This window comes from Hippopotamus amphibius, chromosome 17 (assembly GCF_030028045.1).
Source record: "Hippopotamus amphibius kiboko isolate mHipAmp2 chromosome 17, mHipAmp2.hap2, whole genome shotgun sequence".
NCBI classification, from domain to species: domain Eukaryota; kingdom Metazoa; phylum Chordata; class Mammalia; order Artiodactyla; family Hippopotamidae; genus Hippopotamus; species Hippopotamus amphibius.
Window position 1 is genome coordinate 43,729,733 of NC_080202.1, and position 21,733 is coordinate 43,751,465.

A 21,733-nucleotide genomic window follows, 5' to 3' on the forward strand; every position below is an offset into this window, starting at 1 on the left:
ACTACTAAAGCCCACGTGCCTAGAGCCTATGCTCCATAACAAGAGAAGCCACCACGAGACGCCCAGACACTGCAATGAAGAGTAGCCCCCACTCGCCAGAACTAGAGAAGGCCCATGCACAGCAACGAAGACCCAATGCAGCCAAATAAAAAAAAGAAATTGACAATAAATTACTTTAAATTTAGCTAATTTATGTAAAAGTATAATTTTATAGATTACTTTGTTCTATGATATAGTCATTAGTCACTGGTAAGAAGTTTCAAAAACATATCATGTCAAGAAGAGTTGATGGGAAATTTGAGACCAGAGGAAAGATGATTTAATGGGAAAGAAAGAAAACCTAAGAGTTCTCACACCTCTAGAGGGCTACTGACAGAAGAAAGAGCCCAAATGTTAAAATGGTTCATAAACAGAATTATAAAGATTTCCACCAAATATGTGGAATAATTGCCTAGTTCTGTAGCTGTCCAGAGACAAAAGGTGGAATGAGTGAGACAGATAAATAAGACATTTGCCACATGTGGGTCTGGTGACCAGATGGGAGGGAATTGCTTTGATGCACAGGTTATCTCCTACAAAAGGCTACTCTTTTCCAAGGTCAAGATACATAATCAACCTAACAAATACACAGAAATAAAAACAGCAAATTAGGCAAAATGAGGCAACAGAAGAATATGTTCCAAACACAGGAAAAAGATAAAATCAGAGATGATGGACAAAGTGAACTGGAGATGCACAATTTACCTGAAAAAGAATTCAAGGTAATGATCATTAAGATGTTCAAAGAACTCAGGAGAAGACTGGATGAACAGAGTGAGAAGTTAGAAGTTTTTAACAAAGTTAGAAAATATAAAGAAGAACCAGAGATAAAGAATAGAATAAATGAAATGAAAAATACACCAGGAGGAATCAACAGTAGGTTAGATAATACAGAGGAACAGATCAGTAAGCTGAAAGACAGTACAGTGGAAATCACTGAAACAAAACAGAAAAAAGAAAAAAGAATTTAAAAAAAAAAAGGGTAGTTTAAGAGACCTCTGACACAACATCAAGTGTACTAACATTGCCATAGGGGTCTCAGAAGGTGGAAAGAGAGGGGGGGTGGAGAACATATTGGGAGACATAACAGGTGAAAACTTCCCTAACCTGAGAAAGTAAGCAGACATCCAGATACAGGAAATACAGAGAGTCCCAAACAGTATCAACCCAAAGAGGATCAGAACAAGACACACTGCAATTAAAATGACAAATTAAAGATAAAAAGAGACTATTTAAAGCAGGAATGGAAAAGCAACAGTTTATGTACAAGGAAACTCCCATAAAGCAATCAGCTGACTTTTCAGCAGAAACTCTGCAGGCCAGAAGAGAATGGCCTGATTTAAAATGATGAAAGGGAAAAACCTACAACCAAGAATACCCCACCTGGCAAAGATTTCATTCATATTTGACAGAAATATCAAAAGTTTTACAGACAAGCAAAAGTTAAAAGAGTTCAGCACCACCAAACCAACTTTACAAGAAAAGTTAAAGGGACTTCTGTAAGCAAAAAAGAAAAGGCCACAACTAGAAACTGAAAATTATGAAAGGAAAAAGTTCATTGGTAAAGGCAAATATACAGTAAAGGTAGTAAATCAACCACACACAAAGTTAGTAGGAAGGTTAAAGGGAAAAGTAATAAAACCATCTCTACCCATAATAAGTAGTTAAGGGACACACAATATGAAAAGCTGTAAAATGTGATGTCAAAAACCATTGAGGGGGTGGGATGCAGGGTTGTTAAAATGCATCTGAACTTAAGAAATCAGCAACTTGAAATAACCATATATATTGATATATATATATAGAGAGAGAGAGATTGCTATACACAAATCTCATGGTAACCACAAACCAAAAATCTATAATAGATACACACAGACCAAAAAAAAAAAAAAAAAGAAATCGAAATAAAACAATAAAGATAGTCATCAAATCACAAGAGAACAAAAGAAGAAGAAAGGAACAAAACAACCTTACAAAAACAGCTTCAAAACAATTTAAAAAACAACAATAAGTACTTACCTATTAATAATTACCTTAAATGTGAATGGACTAAATGCTCCAGTCAAAAGACACAGAGTAGGGGACTTCCTAAGTGGCACAGTGGTTAAGAATCCACCTGCCAATGCAGGGGACACAGGTTCAATCCCTGCTCCAGGAAGATCCCACATGCCACGGAACAACTAAGCCCGTGTGCCACTACTATTGAGCCTGTGCTCCAGAGCCCATGAGCCACAGCTATTGAGCCCATGTGCCAAAACTACTGAAGCCTGCGCACCTAGAGCCCATGCTCCACAACAAGAGAAGCCACTGCAATGAGGAGACCACACACCACAATGAAGAGTAGCCCCTGCTCACTGCAACTAGAGAAAGCCTGTGTGCAGCAATGAAGACCCAATGCAGCAAATAAATAAATACATTTATTTATTTTTTTAAAAAAGACATAGAGTGGCTGAATGGAAACAAAAACAAGACCCATATATATGCCATCTACAAAAGACATTTCAGATATAAAGACACACAGAATGAAGATGAGAGGATGAAAAAAGATATTCCATGCAAATGGAAATAAAAAGAAAGCCAGGTTAGCAATACTTATCAGACAAAACACACTTTAAAACAAAGACTAAAACAAGCTACAAAGAAAGACATTACATAATGATCCAAGGATCAAGCCAAGATGATAGAACAAATACGTGTTGCTTTATATATCTAAATACATAAAGCAAATATTCACAGACACAAAGGGAGAGACTGACAGTAACAATAATAGTAGAGGACTTTAACACCCACTTACATCAATGAACAGATCATCCAGACAGAAAATCAATAAGAAAACAATGGCCTTATTTCCAGGTTTAGACAAATGAATTACAGTTATATAAATCATTAACATAAGGGGAAGCTGGATGGAGGGTATATGTGAATTCTCTGTACTATTTTCACAACTTTTCTCTAAATGAAAATTAATTTAAAATAAAGGTTTTTAAGAAATGAAAAAAAAAAGAAAACAATGGCCTTAAATGAGACATTAGACCCTTTGGACTTAACAGAGATCTATAAGGCATTCATCTAAAAGCAGCAGAATACACATTCTTTTCAGATACACATGGAATGCTCTTCAGGATAGATCACACACTAGGCCACAAAACAAGTCTCAGCAAATTTAAGAGGACAGAAATTATATGAAGCACCTTTCTGACTACAATGGTATAAAACCAGAAATCAATTACAGAAAAAAAATTGAAAAAACACAAACACATGGAGACTAAACAACATTCTACTAAAAAACCAACAGGTCTGTGAAGAAATCAAAGAGGAAGTCAGAAAATACCTAGAGATAAATGAATGAAAACAAAATGATCCAAAAATCTACAGGACTCAGCAAAAACCATTCTAAGATCAAACTTTATAGTGATATAAGCCTACCTCTGGAAACGTGAAAAATCTCAAATATACAACCTAACCTTACATCTAAAAGAACTAGAAAAAGAACAAACAAAACCCAAAGTTAGTAGAAAGAAAGAAATCATAAAGATCAGAGCAGAAATAAATGAAATAGATACTAAAACAAAAAATTAAAAACATCAATAAACAAAGAACTGGTTCTTTGAGAAGATAAAGTTGATAGACTTTTAGCCAAACTCACCAAGAAAAAAAAAAAGAGAGAGGACCCAAATCAATAAAATCAGAAATGAAAAAGAAGTTACAACTGATACCACAGAGATACAAAGGATCATGAGTTTACGATGAACAATTATATGCCAATAAAATGGACAACCTAGAAGAAATGTATACATTTCTAGAGATCTATAATATCCCAAGACTGAATAAGGAAGATGGAAAATATGAATAGACTGATTACCAGTAATAAACTGAATCAGTAATTTTTAAAACTCCCAACAAACAAAAGTCCAGGACCAGATGGCTTCACAGGTGAATTCTATCAAATATTTAGAGAAGCATTAACACCTGTCACTATGCCAAAAAATTGCAGAGGAAGGAACTCTACCAAACTCATTCTACACAGCCACCATCACCCTGATAACAAAACCAAACAAAGACAGATTCAATACAATTCCTATCAAAATACCAATGGTGGACTTCCTAGGTGGCGCAGTGGTAAAGAATCTGCCTGCCACTGTAGGGGAAACGGGTTCGAGCCCTGCCCTGGGAAGATTCCACATGCCATGGAGCAAATAAGCCCGTGCGCCACAACTATTGAGCCTGTGCTCTAGAGCCCGTGAGCCACAACTACTGATCCCATGTGCCGCAACTACTGAAGCCCATGTGCCTAGAGTCCGTGCTCCACAACAAGAGAAACCACTACAGTGAGGAGCCTGCGCACCACAATGAAGAGCAGCCCCTGCTCACAGCAACTAGAGAAAGCCCGTGTGCAGCAACGAAGACCCAATGCAGCCAATAAAATAAATTTAATTAATTAATTAATTAAAAAAAATACCAATGGTATTTTTCACAGAACTAGAACAAATAATTCCAAGATCTGTATGGAAATGTAAAATACACCCAAATAGCCAAAATAATCTTCAGAAAGAACAAAACTGGAGGTACCACACTTCCTGATTTCAACTGCTACAAAGCTATAGCAATCAAAACAGTATGGTACTGGCACAAAAACAGACACATGGATCAGTGAAACAGAACAGAGAGTCCAAAAATGAACCCACACTAATACGGGCAATTAACCTATGACAAAGGAGTGAGAAAATACAATGGGGAAAATACAGCCTCTTCAATAAATGGTGTTGGGGAAATCTGGAAAGCTACATGAAAAAGAATCAAACTGGACTCCTCTCTCACACCATGCAAAAAAATAAATTCGAAATGAATTAAATACTTAAATGTAAGACCTGAAACTATAAAACTTCTAGAATAAAACATAGGCAGGATGCTGTTTGACATCAGTCTTTGTAATATCTTTTTGGACATGTCTCCTTAGGCAAGGGAAACGAAAACAAAAATAAGCACACAGGACTAAATCAAATTAAAAATCTTTTGCACAGTGAAGGAAACTATCAACAAAATGAAAAGGCCACCTATTAAATGGGAGATGATGTTTGCAAATAATACATCCGATAAGGGGTAAATATACAAAATACACAGGAACTCATACAACTCAGTCAAAAAATAAGCAATCATATTAAAGAATGGGCAGGGCATCTGAATACATATTTTTCTATGGAAGACATACAGTTGGCCAACAGGCACATGAAAATATGCTCAACATCACTAATCATCAGGGAAATGCAAATCAAAGCCACAATGGGATATCACTTCATACCTGTCAGAATGGCTATTATCAAAAAGACAACAAATAACAAGTTTTGGCAAGGATGCGGAGAAAAGGGAGATCTTTTGCACTGTTGGTGGTAATGTAATCTGGTGCAGCCACTATGAAAAACAGTATGAAGATTTCTCAAAACACTAAAAATAGAACTATATATGACCCAGCAATTCCACCCCTGGGCATATATCCAAAGAAAACAAAAATATTAATTAGAAAAGATATGTGCATCACAATGTTCATTGCAGCATTATTTACAATAGTCAAGATACGGAAGCAACCTAAGTGCCCTTCAATAGATGAATGAATAAAGTAGATGTGGTGTACCTATACAATGGAATATTACTCAGCCATAAAAATGAATAAAATCTTGCAATTTGCTGCAACATGGATGGACCTAGAGGATACTATGTTAAATGAACTGTCATACAGAGAAATGCAAAACTGTATGATTTTACTTATACGTGGAATATAAACAAAAAAGAAATGAACAAAAATAACGAAACAGGCCCTTAGGCCCTCCCGCAGCCCAACAAAGCACAGGCTGCCCCAATGGGGTGGCTTGGCTGCTGGCGGTTTGGCAGATTAGTGAGGGAACAAAGGAAAAAGCAAAGGGCTGTCTCTTCCCAGCCCCAGAGCATGCTCGCCTTTCTGCTAGGGCTTTTGAGAATCTCAAGGGAATCTTGCAAACAATATTTAAACTGGCCAAAGACAACTTCAGACGTATATAATATAACAGAAAAGGTCAGAAAACATTAGGCACTACAAGGAGCATATTAAGCATGATGAACGTCTCTGGAAGCAGTTGTGGAAGCCCTAGTTCTGCAGATGTATCTAATGACTTTAAGGATCTTTGGACAAAACTAAAGAAGTATCATAATAAAGAAGTACAAGGGTTTTTTATTTATTTATTTTTTGGGGAAGACGTTCAAGGTTTGCAAGTAAAGTAACCAAAGTGAAAAAAGAACGAATTTTAGATGCACAAAGACTACAAGATTCTTCATCAAAAATCAGCAGCTGCGAGAGCAACAGAAAGTCCTTCATGAAACCATTAAAGTTTTAGAAGATCGTCTTTTGTCTTTAAAAATATACATAGAGGACTTCCTGGTGGCGCAGTGGTTAACAATCTGCCTGTCAATGCAGGGGACACAGGTTTGATCCCTCAAAACCCAGAAGATCCCCCATGTCACGGAGCAACTAAGCCCGTGCACCACAACTACTGAGCCTGTGCTCTAGAGCCCGTGAGCCACAACTACTGAGCCCACATCACAACTACTGAAGCCCGTGCACCTAGAGTCCATGCTCTGCAACAAGAGAAGCCACTGCAACGAGAAGCCTGCACAACACAACGAAGAGTAGCCCCCACTCACTGCAAATAGAGAAAGCCTGTGCGCTGCAAGACACAATGCAGCCAATAAATAAATTAATTAATTAAAGAAAATTTTTTTTTAAAAATAACAAAACAGAAACAGATTTTTAGATAGATACAGAGAACAAACAAGTGTTTGCCAGAGGGGAACGGGGTGGGGAGAAGGAGGAAATAGGTGAGGCAGATTAAGAGGTACAAACTTGCAGTTAACAAAGAAATGAGTCGTGGGTATGAAATGTGCAGTGTGTGAAACATAGTCAATAACTATGTGGTATCTTTGCATGGTGACATATGGTAATTAGACTCATTGTGGTGATCAGTTTGAAATGTTAAGAAATATCAAATCACTATGCTGTGTAACAGGAACATTGTGTTGTATGTCAATTATACTTTAAAAACAAACTATAGAAAAAGATATCAGATTTGTGCTTACCAGAGGTGGAGAGTAGAGGAGGAGGAATGAGATGAAGGTGGTTAAAAGGCACAAACTTCCAGTTACAAGATAAATAAGTCCTAGAGATGTGATGTGCATCATGAGAAATATAATTAACACTGCAGTATGTTATATACGAAAGTTGTTAAGAGAATAAATCCTAACAGTTCTCATCACAAGAAAAAAATTTCTTTAATTTTGTGTCTATATGAGATGATGGATGTTCACTAAACTTACTGTGATAATCACTTAATGATGTATGTAAATTAAATCACTATGCTATACACCTTAAACTTACACAGTGCTATATGTCAAATATATCTATAAAACGGGAAGAAAAAAAAATCAGGTAGCTTATATAGTGTAGTGAAACATGAAACAATATCTAAGATACACTTAATTTTTTTAAGCAAGTTATGGACATAGTAATCTAATTTTTAAATAATAACTTGGAATACACAAATATTCATTGATATAAAGGAAAAAAGCCTAAAAGAATGTTTACCAAATATTAACAGGGGTTTTCCAGAGGGTGACATTACAAGAGGCTATATTTTGTATTTCTTTTTTTTTTCTTTTTTTAAATTTTATATTGGAGTATAGTTGATTCACAATGTTGTGTTAGTTTCAAGTGTACAGCAAAGTGAATCAGTTATACATATACATATATTCACTCTATTTTAGATTCTTTTCCCATGTAGGTAGTTACAGAGTATTGAGTAGAGTTCCTTGTACTATACAGTAGGTCCTTATTAGTTACCTATTTTATATATAGTAGTGTGTATATGTCAATTCCAGTCTACCAATTTGTCCCTCCTCTCCTCTCTCCCCCGGTAACCACAAGTTTGTTTGCTTCATCTGTGACTCTATTTCTGTTTTGTAAATAAGTTCATTTGTATTTTTTTTTAGAGTCCACATATAAGCAATATCATATGATATTTGTCTTTCTGTGTCTGACTTACTTCAGTCAGTATGACAATCTCTAGGTCCATCCATGTTGCTGCAAATGGCATTTTTTCATTCTTTTTTTATGGCCGAGTAATATTCTTTTATATATATATGTACCACATCTTCTTTACCCATTCTTCTGTTGATGGACATTTAGGTTGCATCCATGTCCTGGCTATTGTAAATAGTGCTGCAATGAACATAGGGATGCATGTATCTTTTCAAATTATGGTTTTCTCTGGGTATATGCCCAGGAGTGGGATTACTGGATAATGTGGTATCTCTATTTTTAGTTTTTTAAGGAACCTCCATACTGTTCTCCATAGTAGCTATACTATACTTTGTATTTCTTACATTTCTGGTCATTAAATTTTTTATAACATTTTAAATATTGCCATTAGTATATAATACAATTTTCTTATTTTGACTATTGGAAAAAGCCACAACCTTCTTTTTTCCCAATCTTTGCCATTACAAATGCACAATTCTTAAATGAAAAAAAAATAGTAAAGTTTACCATAATTGGAAGTGCTCAAATATAGATGAAACAAACATTTGTCACAGATACTACAAAGAAGATTAAGCACCCAATATAGTGTTTCATTTGATGACCTCTGAATTAGTCCTGAGTTGTTGCTTTTTAACAGTTTTATCATAAAGATCTTATGAATAAAATTGGAAAATTTCTGCGTGTCTCTCAAAGCCTTCATACAGTCTTTAACATTCACCAAATTGTCTTCTGGAAGGAAAAAGGAGAGAGCTCACACACAGAATTTGTGGACAAGGAAATATTAAAAATGTAGGATCAAAATTGGCATACAACTTTTACATATTCTTGAAAACTTTATTTACAAGATACTTTGGATTCATTTTCATCCAATATGCCTTGCAATAACCGTACAAGACTGTAGATACACTAGTTCTGGTTCTACCTGCAAAAAAAAAAAACTTAAATACCAAGAAATTTTTAAAGTCAAATAACTTCGCTCTGCCCAGTGACAAAGCTAGGATTTCTACTTACAGGGCCTGAATTCCAAACTATTTTTCAGTCACTACATTAAGATACATCTGAGGAGAGAGGATTTCAATATGCCCACTCTCCACAAAATTTCAACCTGCATATTAAAATTATTCTCATAACTGCAAAAGAGGAAAGATTCCTTTTCAAAGATAATGTTTAAAGTAACAAGCAAATACCTATAGATATTTGCTCAACAAAGGAACTGCATTTACTTGAGCAAAGACCTTGCACACTTTCTTTATAAGAACTCCTATCAAAAACAAAATGAGACAAACAAAAAACCTGATAGAAATATTTAAACGCTTACCAGAAACAAAATCTGATTGAAGGATTTTCTCTACCTCTTCTCTAGGTGAGTTAATCCCGATATCTCTTAGAAAGCCTTCCAAGTCCTTCCTAGGTATCACGTCACCTTCAGGCAAATCAACAGCTAAGACAATCTTCCGTAACTCTAGAAACAGAAAGAAGTTATTTAGAGTAATTGATCTAATCTCTGATTTTAAAAGCAGTAGCCATCACTAAAGGCTTTTGTCAGTGGCAGCCCATGGTTTATTATCACATCCGGAATTGAGGAATAAGAAATTTTAGCGAAGAATCCAGCCCTTGGGAAATTCTACGTCCAGCAGTACAATGTGCAAAGAGTTCTTCGTCTATCATGTTTCTCTGGTGCTAATATAAAATTAACACAACCGAAATGATTCAAATAGCTGAATTTTTCACTGCAATTACACATAGTAGTTATTTTACCATGGAGCTCTAATGGTAGCAAGCAAAATTAACTTCATTTATTGAGGTGAAATAAATTTCAGAATCATGAGAAATGTAAAATATGAAACACAAGTATCACAAGGACTTAGTCACCTTTTCTTTTCAATGCTACCAAGACTCAATTGTACCCTAGCATCTGGAATTTTGCTTCATGTCCAGCCCTTTTAGTTAGATAGACCTGCATTCAAACGCTGGCTCTGGGATTTGTGACCTGGAACTGTGTGACCTTGAGCAAATTTTTATTACTTAACCCTCTATAAAGCTCAGTTGCCTTATATACAAAATGAGATTACAATAATACCTACTTCACAAGGTTGATGTGGAGATTAAATATGATAATGTACTGAAAAACACTTAAAACAGTGTTAGACATATACTAAGGGCTTCATAAATGTCATATTATTAATAGTAATAAAATTATTATTATTGTTATTATTAAAGCCAACAGGAACTAGCTACAAACAATAATCACAGCTTTTTTGTTTGTTTGTTTGTTTGTTTGGCACACGGGCTTAGTTGCTCCGTGGCATGTGGGATCTTCCTGGAGCAGGGATAGAACCTGTGTCCCCTGCATTGGCAGGCGGATTCTTAACCACTGCGCCACCTAGGAAGCCCAATCACAGCTTTTTATTGCCTTAGATTCTGCCTCACTTCCTGTCCCCCATCATCATTGGGAGGCAACTGCAAATGGCAATCTGAGCTTTGCCAGCACCTGAAAACCTGTATCAGCTCTGCATCTTTGTCTTAACTAAAACTTGGTTTCCTTTAAAATACTGTTTCCTTGCACAGCCGTTTTGAGTAGAGTCTATTCATCCTCCCATGCTCCATATATCATAGGACCAGGAAGCAGAGCAACATCCTCCTAGTTTTCTGCTGCTGTTGTCAGCCTATTTTAGTTCCAACTTCAATCAAACTTTCTCTCTCCCCTTTGAGGCTCAAGCCTAATATTCAACTATGCCACCCTGCTGACACCATCCTCTATTACACTCTGATCACTCCTCCACATTCTCTAAGGATTTTGGCACGTTGATCATAATCCTCCCTCAATCCCATATCCCATTATCATCCAGTGATATTAAGGATGATCCTAACCTCAGAGCACCTTGACCTCTTAACTTTAACAAGCCTTCACTTCTTTTCCAAAGTCATCCACACCAATGGCTATCCTTAATCTTCATCATTACCTAGCACTGCCTGTCCTACCTCTAATACCTTAAACTATAAGATCAGACACTGACCATATTTGTTGAAAGGAAGCACAGAACTTTGCACACTATGCCTCTTCTCCAGGCCCCTCCAAGTTCTCCAGCAGATGGTCTAGGCACAGTGAACTAGCCTGATCAGTTAGTAATGGAGGGAGCATTCTGAACATCCTCAGGCCTGCTATGTTAACTCTTTTCTTCTCACGTAGCCCTTCTTTACTCTTCCCTGTAATTACTGGCCTTATGTTGCACTGACTGGCAGATTCCAATGCCATCCCCCTAATCGCTGTGACCATCCCCCATATTCAGGTACCTAACTTATATCTATTTGTTCTCCTTTCTCAGTGGCTTAATTTCATTTTTTTCTTCCTTCACATAAAAAGTTACTTGTCCTAAATACCAGTCTTTCTGAGCTCTGCCTCTGATTTCAAAATTAACGACCATATGCTCAGCAGAAAATATGTACCTAATAACTAGGTTATATGCTTCACATGTGTTTTTGGAGTTGATTCCAACAACTCTATGAGAAACACGATGTTATTAGTGTCCTTGTTTTAAGGATGAAGAAATCAGAATGGCCTAGAGTGAGCAGCAAACTAATAAGTCAAAGAACCACAAACCCATCTCTATCATATTCCATAGCCCATGCTCTTTTCTACTTCTGTGCAGTTTCCTATAGTTTATCTAATCTAATTAACTACCATACTATGTTGATGTTAATTATGTTATGACCCAGGTAAAATATTTTTATATATAAACAACAAAATATTAAACACATTTCTTAACCTAAAAGAGAACCTCTTATAGTAGGAATTTCATATGCCTGGGCAGACTGAGTATTGAAAATCTGTGAAGTATTTGTCTCCTTCTTTGCACATAGAAATGACTCTGCATTTTGTTTCCCTAACGTTTGTCTGTGTTGTCATTCTTTCCTGAGAGTGCTCACTGACCAAATAGTCATTTGAATGGTTACTCAAATAAATTACCAGTGACATTGTTTTAAAGATATTTTCCAAACAAGAAAGTACACAAACTCCACAAGTACTATCTTCATTGGTTTAAGTCCTACGTTTTTAACTTTTAAACAAAAATGGAAGTCAAATAATAGAAAACCTGTGCCACCAAACTGCACATGGTCTCGCTGGTATTTAACAAAAACTAAAGAAAGGAACATGTGGGATGTCTATCAAAGAAGCAAAAGATTTACAAGAAATTATATAATACAGAAGCCTATACACAGGCTGGAGTCCAAGTCTGAGGCTTAAAATGATACACAGAATATTCATATCTGGAAAAATTTTAAAGCCAGTAGCTGACTTTACTTATAGCCCCAGAAACTAGAAACAAAAAAGGGATTAAAAACAGCTTTAAACAGACTCCTTTCAAAGTGAGAGAGTAGCATAGACATATATATACTACCAACTGTAAAACAGCCAGTGGGAAGTTGCTGTATAACAAAGGGAGTTCAACTCAAGGATGGATGATGCCTTAGAGGACTGGGACGGGGAGGGTTGGGGGGAGTCAAGGGAGGGAAGGAATACGGGAATATGTGTATAAATACAGATGATTGAACTTGGTGTACCTCAAAAAAAATAACAAATAAAAATTAAAAAAATAAAACACTAAACTTGAAAAAAAAAAAAAAGACTCCTTTCTAGAAAGAGCCTTGTTTCTTTCATTATGAAAGCTGCCAACTTTTAATCAAAACCAAGTGTTGCTTACCTATAAACAGATCAATGCCAACAGGTTAACCAGAAATTAGCAGAACCAGAAAAGGTAAAAAATAAAACAAAAAGGCATCCCTTCAATAAAAGTAAATTTAACAGTCGCAAGTAATTCAATATTTACCCTCTAACCTGGAGGCATCATGCATATCCTTTACCACTTTTGCAAATTCTTCAATGTGTACTTTGTCCCCTTCTGCAAGAAAAACATTTAAAATAAATCGCCTCAATGAAGAAAAAGTTGGATCCAATAAAGAAATTTCTGAAAATGTGAATTATTTGATGTACTCATAAGAATTATATTTCCTTTGCATACTGTTGAGTGACCAAAAGATTAATTTTATGGAATGAATAAATCTTCATGTTACAGAAGTCAGGCTGAGATTTTCATTTCCATTAGTCAAGAGAAACTATGCAATCCATAGCCCTAGAAATAAGAGGCAAATCTCAGTTTAAGTTTAGCCTTTCAAATGTTTGAAGAGAAAAGTACTGTACCAGACTAAAAACTTTTTCCAATGTCAGATGGTTCTATAGCTATAATCTCTGACTGATGTTTACACCCATTTCTTATGTTTACACATAGGTACTAGATGACAAAACCAAAGTGACAAACACGGGAGACAGAGGCAGCTTTGTGAACAAGGAAAATTAATCCAAGGATTTAGAATTACTATAGTTTATGATCATAGACTAGAATACAGCATAGTCAGCAAAGTGTATCACCAGCAGGTAAGAGCCTGCCTAGGGTTTAAATATATAGCTACAATGATCAACAGGTATATGAAAAGGTGTTTAACATCACTAGTCATCAGGGAAATGCAAATCAAAACCACAATGAGATATCATCTCACATCTGTTAGGGTGCTTATTATCAAAAAGAGATAACAAATGTGGGTGAGGATACAGAGGAAAGGGAACCCTTATACACTGTTGATGGGAATGCAAATTGGTAGCCATTATTTTTAAAGTATGGTGGTTCCTCAAAAAATTAAAAATAGAATTACCATATGATCCAACAATCTCACTTTTTAACGTTATATATACATGATGGGATATTATTTAGCCATAAAAAAGAAGGAAATTCTGCCATTTGTGACAACATGGATAAGCCTGCAGGGCATTAAGCATTTCATTATGTGACAGAAGCCAGACAGAGAAAGACAAATACTGTAGGGTATCACTTATATGTGAGATCTAAAAACAAAAACAAAAAAGCCAATTTCATAGAATCATAGAATAGATGGGGGTGGGGGAGGGGAAATAGGGAAATGTAGGTCAAAGGGCACAACCTTTCAGTATAAGAATAATAAGTTCAAAAGAAAAAGAAAAAGAATAGTAAATTCAGAGAATCTAATGTACAGCACAGTGATCACAGTTAAAAATATGGCAATATGGCAATTTATACTTGAAAGTTGCTGATAGTAGATCTTAAGCATGCTCACCACTCACACACACACAAAATTAACTATGTGAGGTGATGATATTAATGTGTTAATTATCTTGATCTTGGTAATCATTCCACTATGTCTTTCAATCATAATATTGTACACTTTATATACAATTATATTTGTCAAGTATTACTCAATAAAATTGGAAATACATATATATACACACATATAGCTATAATTAATAATGTCTTATTTTCTATCTTCCTTGGCTTTTAAATTTACACTTGAATTTTTAGGAACTGTACTCTACAGTAAGAGCATGTGTCTTTATTCCATTTTTCCTGCTTCTGTCTTTTAGTAGGGCCCCATATCTCTCTAACTACAAGAGCTTTGCCTTAAATATGTCAGATATCTCTCTGATGTGGGGAGAAAGGGTAGAAAAAGAATAAGAAGAGTTTGTGTATCCCATTTCACATGATTCTTTTATACTCTGTCACTCAACAATTTCCTACCAGCTTCACATCAACCACCAAGGCAAAATAATCAAATTTTCTAAGAGCAAGTTACAAAAAGACCTTCTCAATTAAATGTCTTCAATTTATAGCAGCTAAAGACCAGCTTAAAGTAAGCAGTAGGCAATGCAACTCATTTCACCTAAGTGGAGCTCCCTCTGAATCCAGTACATATATTCGAATACAACTAAGTTCAGTTACTTAGAATTCTAAAAGAAAGAAAGAAAGAAAACAAAAAATACACTAAAACAAACAAAAAAACAGGGAGCCATCTGAGGTCACCAGGTGCTGATAACACTAGGAGGTGATCTAACAAAATCTGTGTCCAGGTTTTGGCCTGTTTCCCAAGGGACACAAATCTCTGTGACCTATAATTCCATTTGATCCTAAAGGTTTCATATATGCTGAAACAGAAAAGCAACTACCAGTTTTAGAAAAGATTCCTTGGGCACCTTTTAAATACACCCTATGAAAAGACATGTGGGTGGATAGAGAATTTGGAATTTGGGGCTCATTCTTTGCTAAACCACCAAAACAAGGTAAATCGCAACTGGTGCCAGATTTCAAAGTTAAAGCCTGAAATAAATATTGAGATCTAACTTGAACAGATATTGCACAAAAGCAGCAATATCATGAAGACAAGTTCTGAGTCAGGTTATGAAGCCCGAAAGAAAACAAAGTTCTTAAGCTAATTTCAACTCCATCAGAGGTCAGAGTTAGGAGAAATAGAACATATACATATCAATTAGAGTTTAAAAATCTAAAACGAGTAAAGCTGGAGAAACCAGCAGAGAAGAGAACATCTGAGGTCTTAAATGGCTGGCCACGCCTATAATGATTTCCTCCATATAATTCCTAGCCTATGGATTCAGTCTCTCACATTCCCTTTAACTATTTTCCACACCATCTTGACATATTTTGGCTCAACCCCAGCTCTCTTCATTTAGGTCTTTCAGCAGAAACAGAAGGGACTCAAAAGCTATATAACTTGATATCTGGGAAGCATTTCTGAATTTGCCAAAGGATACATACCTTTTCTATTCTTCAATGCCTTTTTGTAACCATCATAAAATTAATTTTTAAATTTTAAATATACTTTAAAATATTAAGGAGTCAATATGGAATACCACCAATAGCCAAGAAGTAATTCACTAGTTAGAGGGAAGCTAAATCTGTTTTTTCTTTCTTTTTAACACACCCTGGTCAAAAGATTATCTCAGGACAGTAATTTTTAAGTTCTTTCTCATATTTCTAAGGCTGTGTTGAGAGATGCTTTAGCAGTTCACTTGGTCATCTAACCCACTTTGGTCAGAGGAACTCAACTTTACGTTTTATACACTGGGGTATTCTACAAGATTTCCTTTGGAACAAAAGGATTCTACTGCTTTAACAGCACCAAATATAAACAAAAAACCAAAAATAACAAATTTTAAAACTTTGCAAACCACTACACTAAAATAAGAACTAAATCACTTTGTATAGAGGCTTAATGTTAAAAGAAGAAATAGTATGATAGGTGGGGTACATATATAGTTTTCAATATCATGTATATATTTGGATTTAGATGGTAAAATAATCTACATTTTACACACTGTATTTCTGCTTCACAAGTATATAATAATGAATAGGATACAATATATGGGGTTTTATTATCAGAATAAGAAATTTTATTGATAGCTGACTTTTTTTAATTCATAAAATATTATTTTATTGATCTGATTAAAATAAATGCTATATAATACTTTCTTTGGTACATGTTGCCTACAACATCATTCACTGTATCAAAAGAACCTGAAGCATTGCCACAGAAGAAAAGAGGAGGGGGAAACATCCCTATTACCAGGTAATTAATAACCTTCTGTTTTCATCAACCCTTCTCACCTCAAATACCCCACTAAGGAAAACAATCAACATACTTACCAAAATTACTAGCCTCAATGAAACAGCTTACTTGGTAAAAGAGGGTAATAACACTCACAGAGAAAGACAGTTCTTTGACAAAGATCCCAGACAGCATACTCAGTTACTAGGCTAGTCCTTCATAAATATTCCACACAAAAGAGTATAAAAACATTTGTAACTTCAAGGTACTAAGAATATGAGAGAGTAGAAATGATCACATGTAGCTGTGGACTCTCTCTCTCCTACATGCAGAATATCAGCAGTAAATAATGGAGTATTTATTTTTAAAATTTTAATCTATGGTCTTTGTTTTACAGTACTTTCATGAACTTTATTTTTTTGTTTTATTTGAACCTTTTTTTACTTGCTAAGTAGAGGTGGTAGCCACCAGCAGGTGTGTTTTCCTAGCAAATTAAATAAAAGCCTATTCCAACAAAACAGTATGACTATCCCAAGTAGTGTTAATATAAAACTGGAATACAAAACATTTCCTAACAACACCCTCTGTATTCACTGGGATATACCATTTTCCAGTAACATGTTATACAACTTGAAAGTAATCATGTATCCAAGCAGGGCCCTATGGGGTCTTCTGCCTTCCCAGGACAGACCATCCCCCACCCCCCATGTCCTCCACCTGCCTCTTACATGTAGAAAAGCTTTAGTCTCCCAGGCCTCCCCTGGGTCTCAAAAGGCTGGCTGAAGAGTTAATGATTATGAAAAGTGGAGATGTAAAAACAAAGAATAGCTAGCTGTTGGGACAGGAAACTGCTAATAATTTAGACTACAAACCAGCCATATAGCAGAGTCACTGAACTCCCAATTCCCTGAAAGATATAGAAAGGTCTAACACGCATTCCTACGTTGTTTTTACAGAAAGCAGACCCCCATCAGATGAAAACTGCTGACTGCAAGCACGTAGACCCCAGACTGGTTAAAGCCAGAGGATTGGTGATGCCTGAAACTTTACCTTGATACCAACCAATCCAGAGAATCCTGCACAAGCTGTTCACACACCCTGCAGCCCCCTCCCTCACACTGCCTTTAAAACCTTTGTCTCCTAACCAGCAACCTGGACATGGTCCTAGGATATTGGTCCACCATCTTCCCAGGTTGCTGGCCTCCTGAATAAAGCAACTTTTCCTTTTCCACCAACAATTGTCTCGAGTATTGGCCTTTCAAGCAGTAAGGAGCCAAACTTGGGTTCAGTATTGGCCTCATCCGGTTACCGTCAATGCATATTTGATCAATGTAGAGTAACAATATATTAGATATCGATTTTTTTAACATAAATTTATTTATTTATTTATTTATTTATTTTTGGCTGTATTGGGTCTTTGTTGCTGCGCACAGGCTTTGTCTACTTATGGGGAGTGGGGGCTCCTCTTTGTTGTAGTTTGCAGGCTTCTCATTGCAGTGGCTTCTCCTCTTGTGGAGCACAGGCTTTAGGTGCACAGGCTTCAGAAGCTCTGGCACACAGGCTCAGTAGTTGTGGCTCATGGGCTTAGTTGCTCTGCATGTGGGCTCTTCCCAGACCAGGGCTCGAACCTGTGTCCCCTGCATTGGCAGGTGGATTCTTAACCACTGTGCCACCAGGAAAGTCCCTAGATATTAATATTTTTCTATAGGACAGCCAAACAATTTGAGCTTTCTTTACATTTCCTAAATGTACATACTGACATATCAATCAAATACAAGATACAAAGACAAATAAAGATTGATAGAAGAGAAAACCATGTATTTAATTTTAGTATTTGGAATACTCACCATCAGCTATTGCTAATTTCAGTGCAGCTTGGAATTCGTCTTTTTTTAAATTACCATTCAAACTAGACAGAGTATTCCATAGGTCAGGAGCACTCATCTTCTCTTTGCTAAGATTCTGGAGGTTTTCAATAGTATCAGGCAGTACTACAAGGGCACATAAAACACAAGTTTTACAACACATTCTTTTCGAGAAGATAATACAGTAAACTGTTATCTGGAATAGTTAGGAACTGAAATTTTTATGGTTAAGAAGAATAACAAATAGTATAAATTAATTGCCAATTTTTTAATATTAAAGTGCAATAAAGTAACACAAAATGAAGTGTATCTTTGAAGATTCGAAAATATTTTAAGAATGTATAGTGCTCATAACCCTAAATAATCATTATAAAGAATAACTTTTATTGAACTATAGATTTAAAAAAGCCTGAATTCACAAACATGTCCAATTGATAAAACCATGAATTAAATAGCTTTTGCTCTATATCTCCCCATAAAATTCTTCCCTAGATAACTACTTCCTCTTTAATATATCACTGCAGAACATGGAAGGAAATTTTTTTTTATTAAAATTCCAATAGAAAACCTTTGCAAAGTTTTAACGGGGAGTGAAATGATCATATTACAAAAGTATAAAAGATCACTCTGTTGCTATGTAGGCAATGAACTTTCTTGAAGATCAGGCAGTTAGGAATCTATTGTAGTAGTTCACCAAAAAATGATAGTGGCTTCAACAAGGGTGAAAGTGATAGAGATAATGAGAAGTGGACAAATTATGATACATTTTGAGCATGAAGCTGAGAGTATTTAATGATGAATTCAATGACAGTCCAAGGGGACTAGGGCCATGAAGAACTTATAGGTTTGAGATCTGAGCAACTGTGTGGAGAGTGGTATCAATAGCTGAGATAGGAAAGACTAGGGAAAGAATAGGTTTGTTGGAGAACAAGAATTCTTTTTCATATACATTAACCTTGAGATAAATAGGGAGTCAAAAGGATACAGATATTATTTTAAAGCAATAAGATCACTCAGGAAAAGCCTTAGAGCATGGGACTCAAAATGGAATCTGGAATCACACTAAGATTTAAAAGTCAGCCAGAAAAGAAGCAGCCAGCAAACAAGACCAAAAAGGAAGGGACATAAATACAATGGGATATTATTCAGCCACAAGAAAGAAGGAAATTCTGCCATTTGCGACCTTGAGGGTATTATTTTAAGTGAGGTACGTCAGACAGAGAAAGATAAATGCTGTAAGATCTCATTTATATGTGGAGTATAAAAAAGCAGAACTCATAGAAACAGAGGATAGAATGGTGGTTACCAGGGGTTGGGGAGTGGGAGAACTGGGGAGATGTTAGTCGAAGGATACTAACTTGCAATTAGAAGATTAATAAACCCTGGGGATCTAATGCACAACATTGCGACAACAGTTAACAATACTGTATTATACACTTGAAAGTTGCTAAGAGATTAAATCTTAAATATTCTTACCACAAAAAAGAAATAATATTTATATGATGTGATGGAGGTGTTAGCTAACACTATGGTGGTAATCATACTCCAATGTATACGTGTATCAAATCAACACAGTGCCCACCTTAAACTTACACAATGTCAATTACATCTCAATTTTTTAAAAAGTTAGAGCCAATAAGATGAGAGGGAAATTAGGAGACTACAGTGTCACAGAAAACAGGAAAAGAGAAATTTTCAAGAAGAAACATATTAAAACCTGCTAGAGGTAAACAAGATGAAGACAGAAAATTGACCATTGGATTTAGCAAGATGAGATTTAACTTTTTGTAAAAAGCTGTAAAAGTATGGAATGGCAAGGTCAAAAACCTGAAAGAGTGCTTTTAAATAGAGAACTGGCAATATGGTAGACTGGGGATAGCCAGATTCCCCTTCAACCTCAAACATAAAACATTTTCGAATGCTAAATTAAGACGATCAATAAATATAATATTTGCTGGGCCTTACTCAAACAACACATCAGAAGCAGTCCAGTTCTTTGAGGGTGGCCACTCCACCACAGCTCACCCCTCCTACCCTGGGATGTGGCTCCACAACAGCGTGGGAGCAGTGGAGGCTGGGGGCAATGATCGGATGTGAGGGACAAGAGACTTGCACTGAGCGGAGTGACGGAAACAACTGCTGGCACCTGCACAAGTAGCGTGTTGGAGACAGCTCAGACCTCTGTCTGCGGCCAGTACAAGCCGAGAGCCTGCATGGACCCCATTTGCTTCAGCTCTCCTTCCCTTTCAGGCAAGGGTCCCAGAGCAGGAAGAAGGGAAAGCACACGCTTAAAGAAGACAGAGCCAGGTTGGACCCAACCCTCAGGGCTTCTACTTCAGCAACTTAGGATCAAACTCTGCCCTGATAGGACAGAGATGGCCACTGAGCAGAGGGGAAGTCCTCCCTCACACCTCACTCTATCCCTGCCATCTCCAGCCCCGCCCCCTACCGGGTGATAGCTGCCAACACACTCTGAGAAAAGATGCGACCTACGTCCATGTCAAATACAGCTCTCCCACTGAAGCTACTGTGCACACCCTGTCTGTATAGGGATGCCCCCACATAAGACAACTCCTTCAAGACCACAGTAGGTAACTGTTTTACATAAACAGGGCAGAGAAAGTTAAGCAAAATGAAAAGGCAGAGGAATTGCTCTCTACTAAAAGAGCAAAAGAAAACCCCTGAAAAAAATTAATAATGAAAAAGAAATAAACAATTTACCAGATAAAAAGAATTCAAAGCATTGGTAATAAAAATGTTAACTGAATTAGAGGAAAGAATAAATGAACACAGTGAAAATTTTAACAAGGAACTAGAAAATATAAAAAAGACCTAATCAGAAATGAAGACTTCAATAGTTGAAATTAAAAACAAACAAACAAACCCTGGAATGAATGAATAGCAGACTAAGTGACACAGAAGAATACAATCTAGAAAAAAAAAATGTAACCACAACTATAAGTACAATAAACAGTTGACGGATAAACATGAAGGGGCAAGATAGGACATAAAAAACGCAAAATGTGGAGGAGGTGCGTAGAAAATGTAGACCTTTTAGAATGTGTTCGAACTTAAATGACTACCAGTTTAAAACAACCCAATCAAAAAATGCGCCCAAGCCCTGAACAGAGGTTTTTCTAAAGAAGACATACAGATGGCTAAAAGGCACATGAAAAGAAGCTCAGTATCACTAATTATTAGAGAAATGCAAATCAAAAGCATAATGAGAGGGCTTCCCTGACAGCACAGTGGTTAAGAATTCACCTGCCAATGCAGGGGACACGGGTTAGATCCCTGATCCGGGAAGATCCCACATGCCACAGAGTAACTAAGCCCGTGT

The 21,733-nt window shown here is 36.3% G+C and overlaps 1 protein-coding gene across 1 annotated transcript in view; it reads right to left on the bottom strand.

The window, feature by feature from the left end:
• The window catches only part of LOC130839599 (EF-hand calcium-binding domain-containing protein 13-like), a 171,078-nt gene that overhangs the window by 76,844 nt on the left and 72,501 nt on the right, over nucleotides 1-21,733 (bottom strand). The window contains 4 exon segments of the mRNA XM_057713837.1: nucleotides 8,645-8,830; nucleotides 9,420-9,563; nucleotides 12,931-13,002; nucleotides 18,376-18,519. Coding sequence (XP_057569820.1) covers nucleotides 8,645-8,830; nucleotides 9,420-9,563; nucleotides 12,931-13,002; nucleotides 18,376-18,519 — 546 coding nt within the window.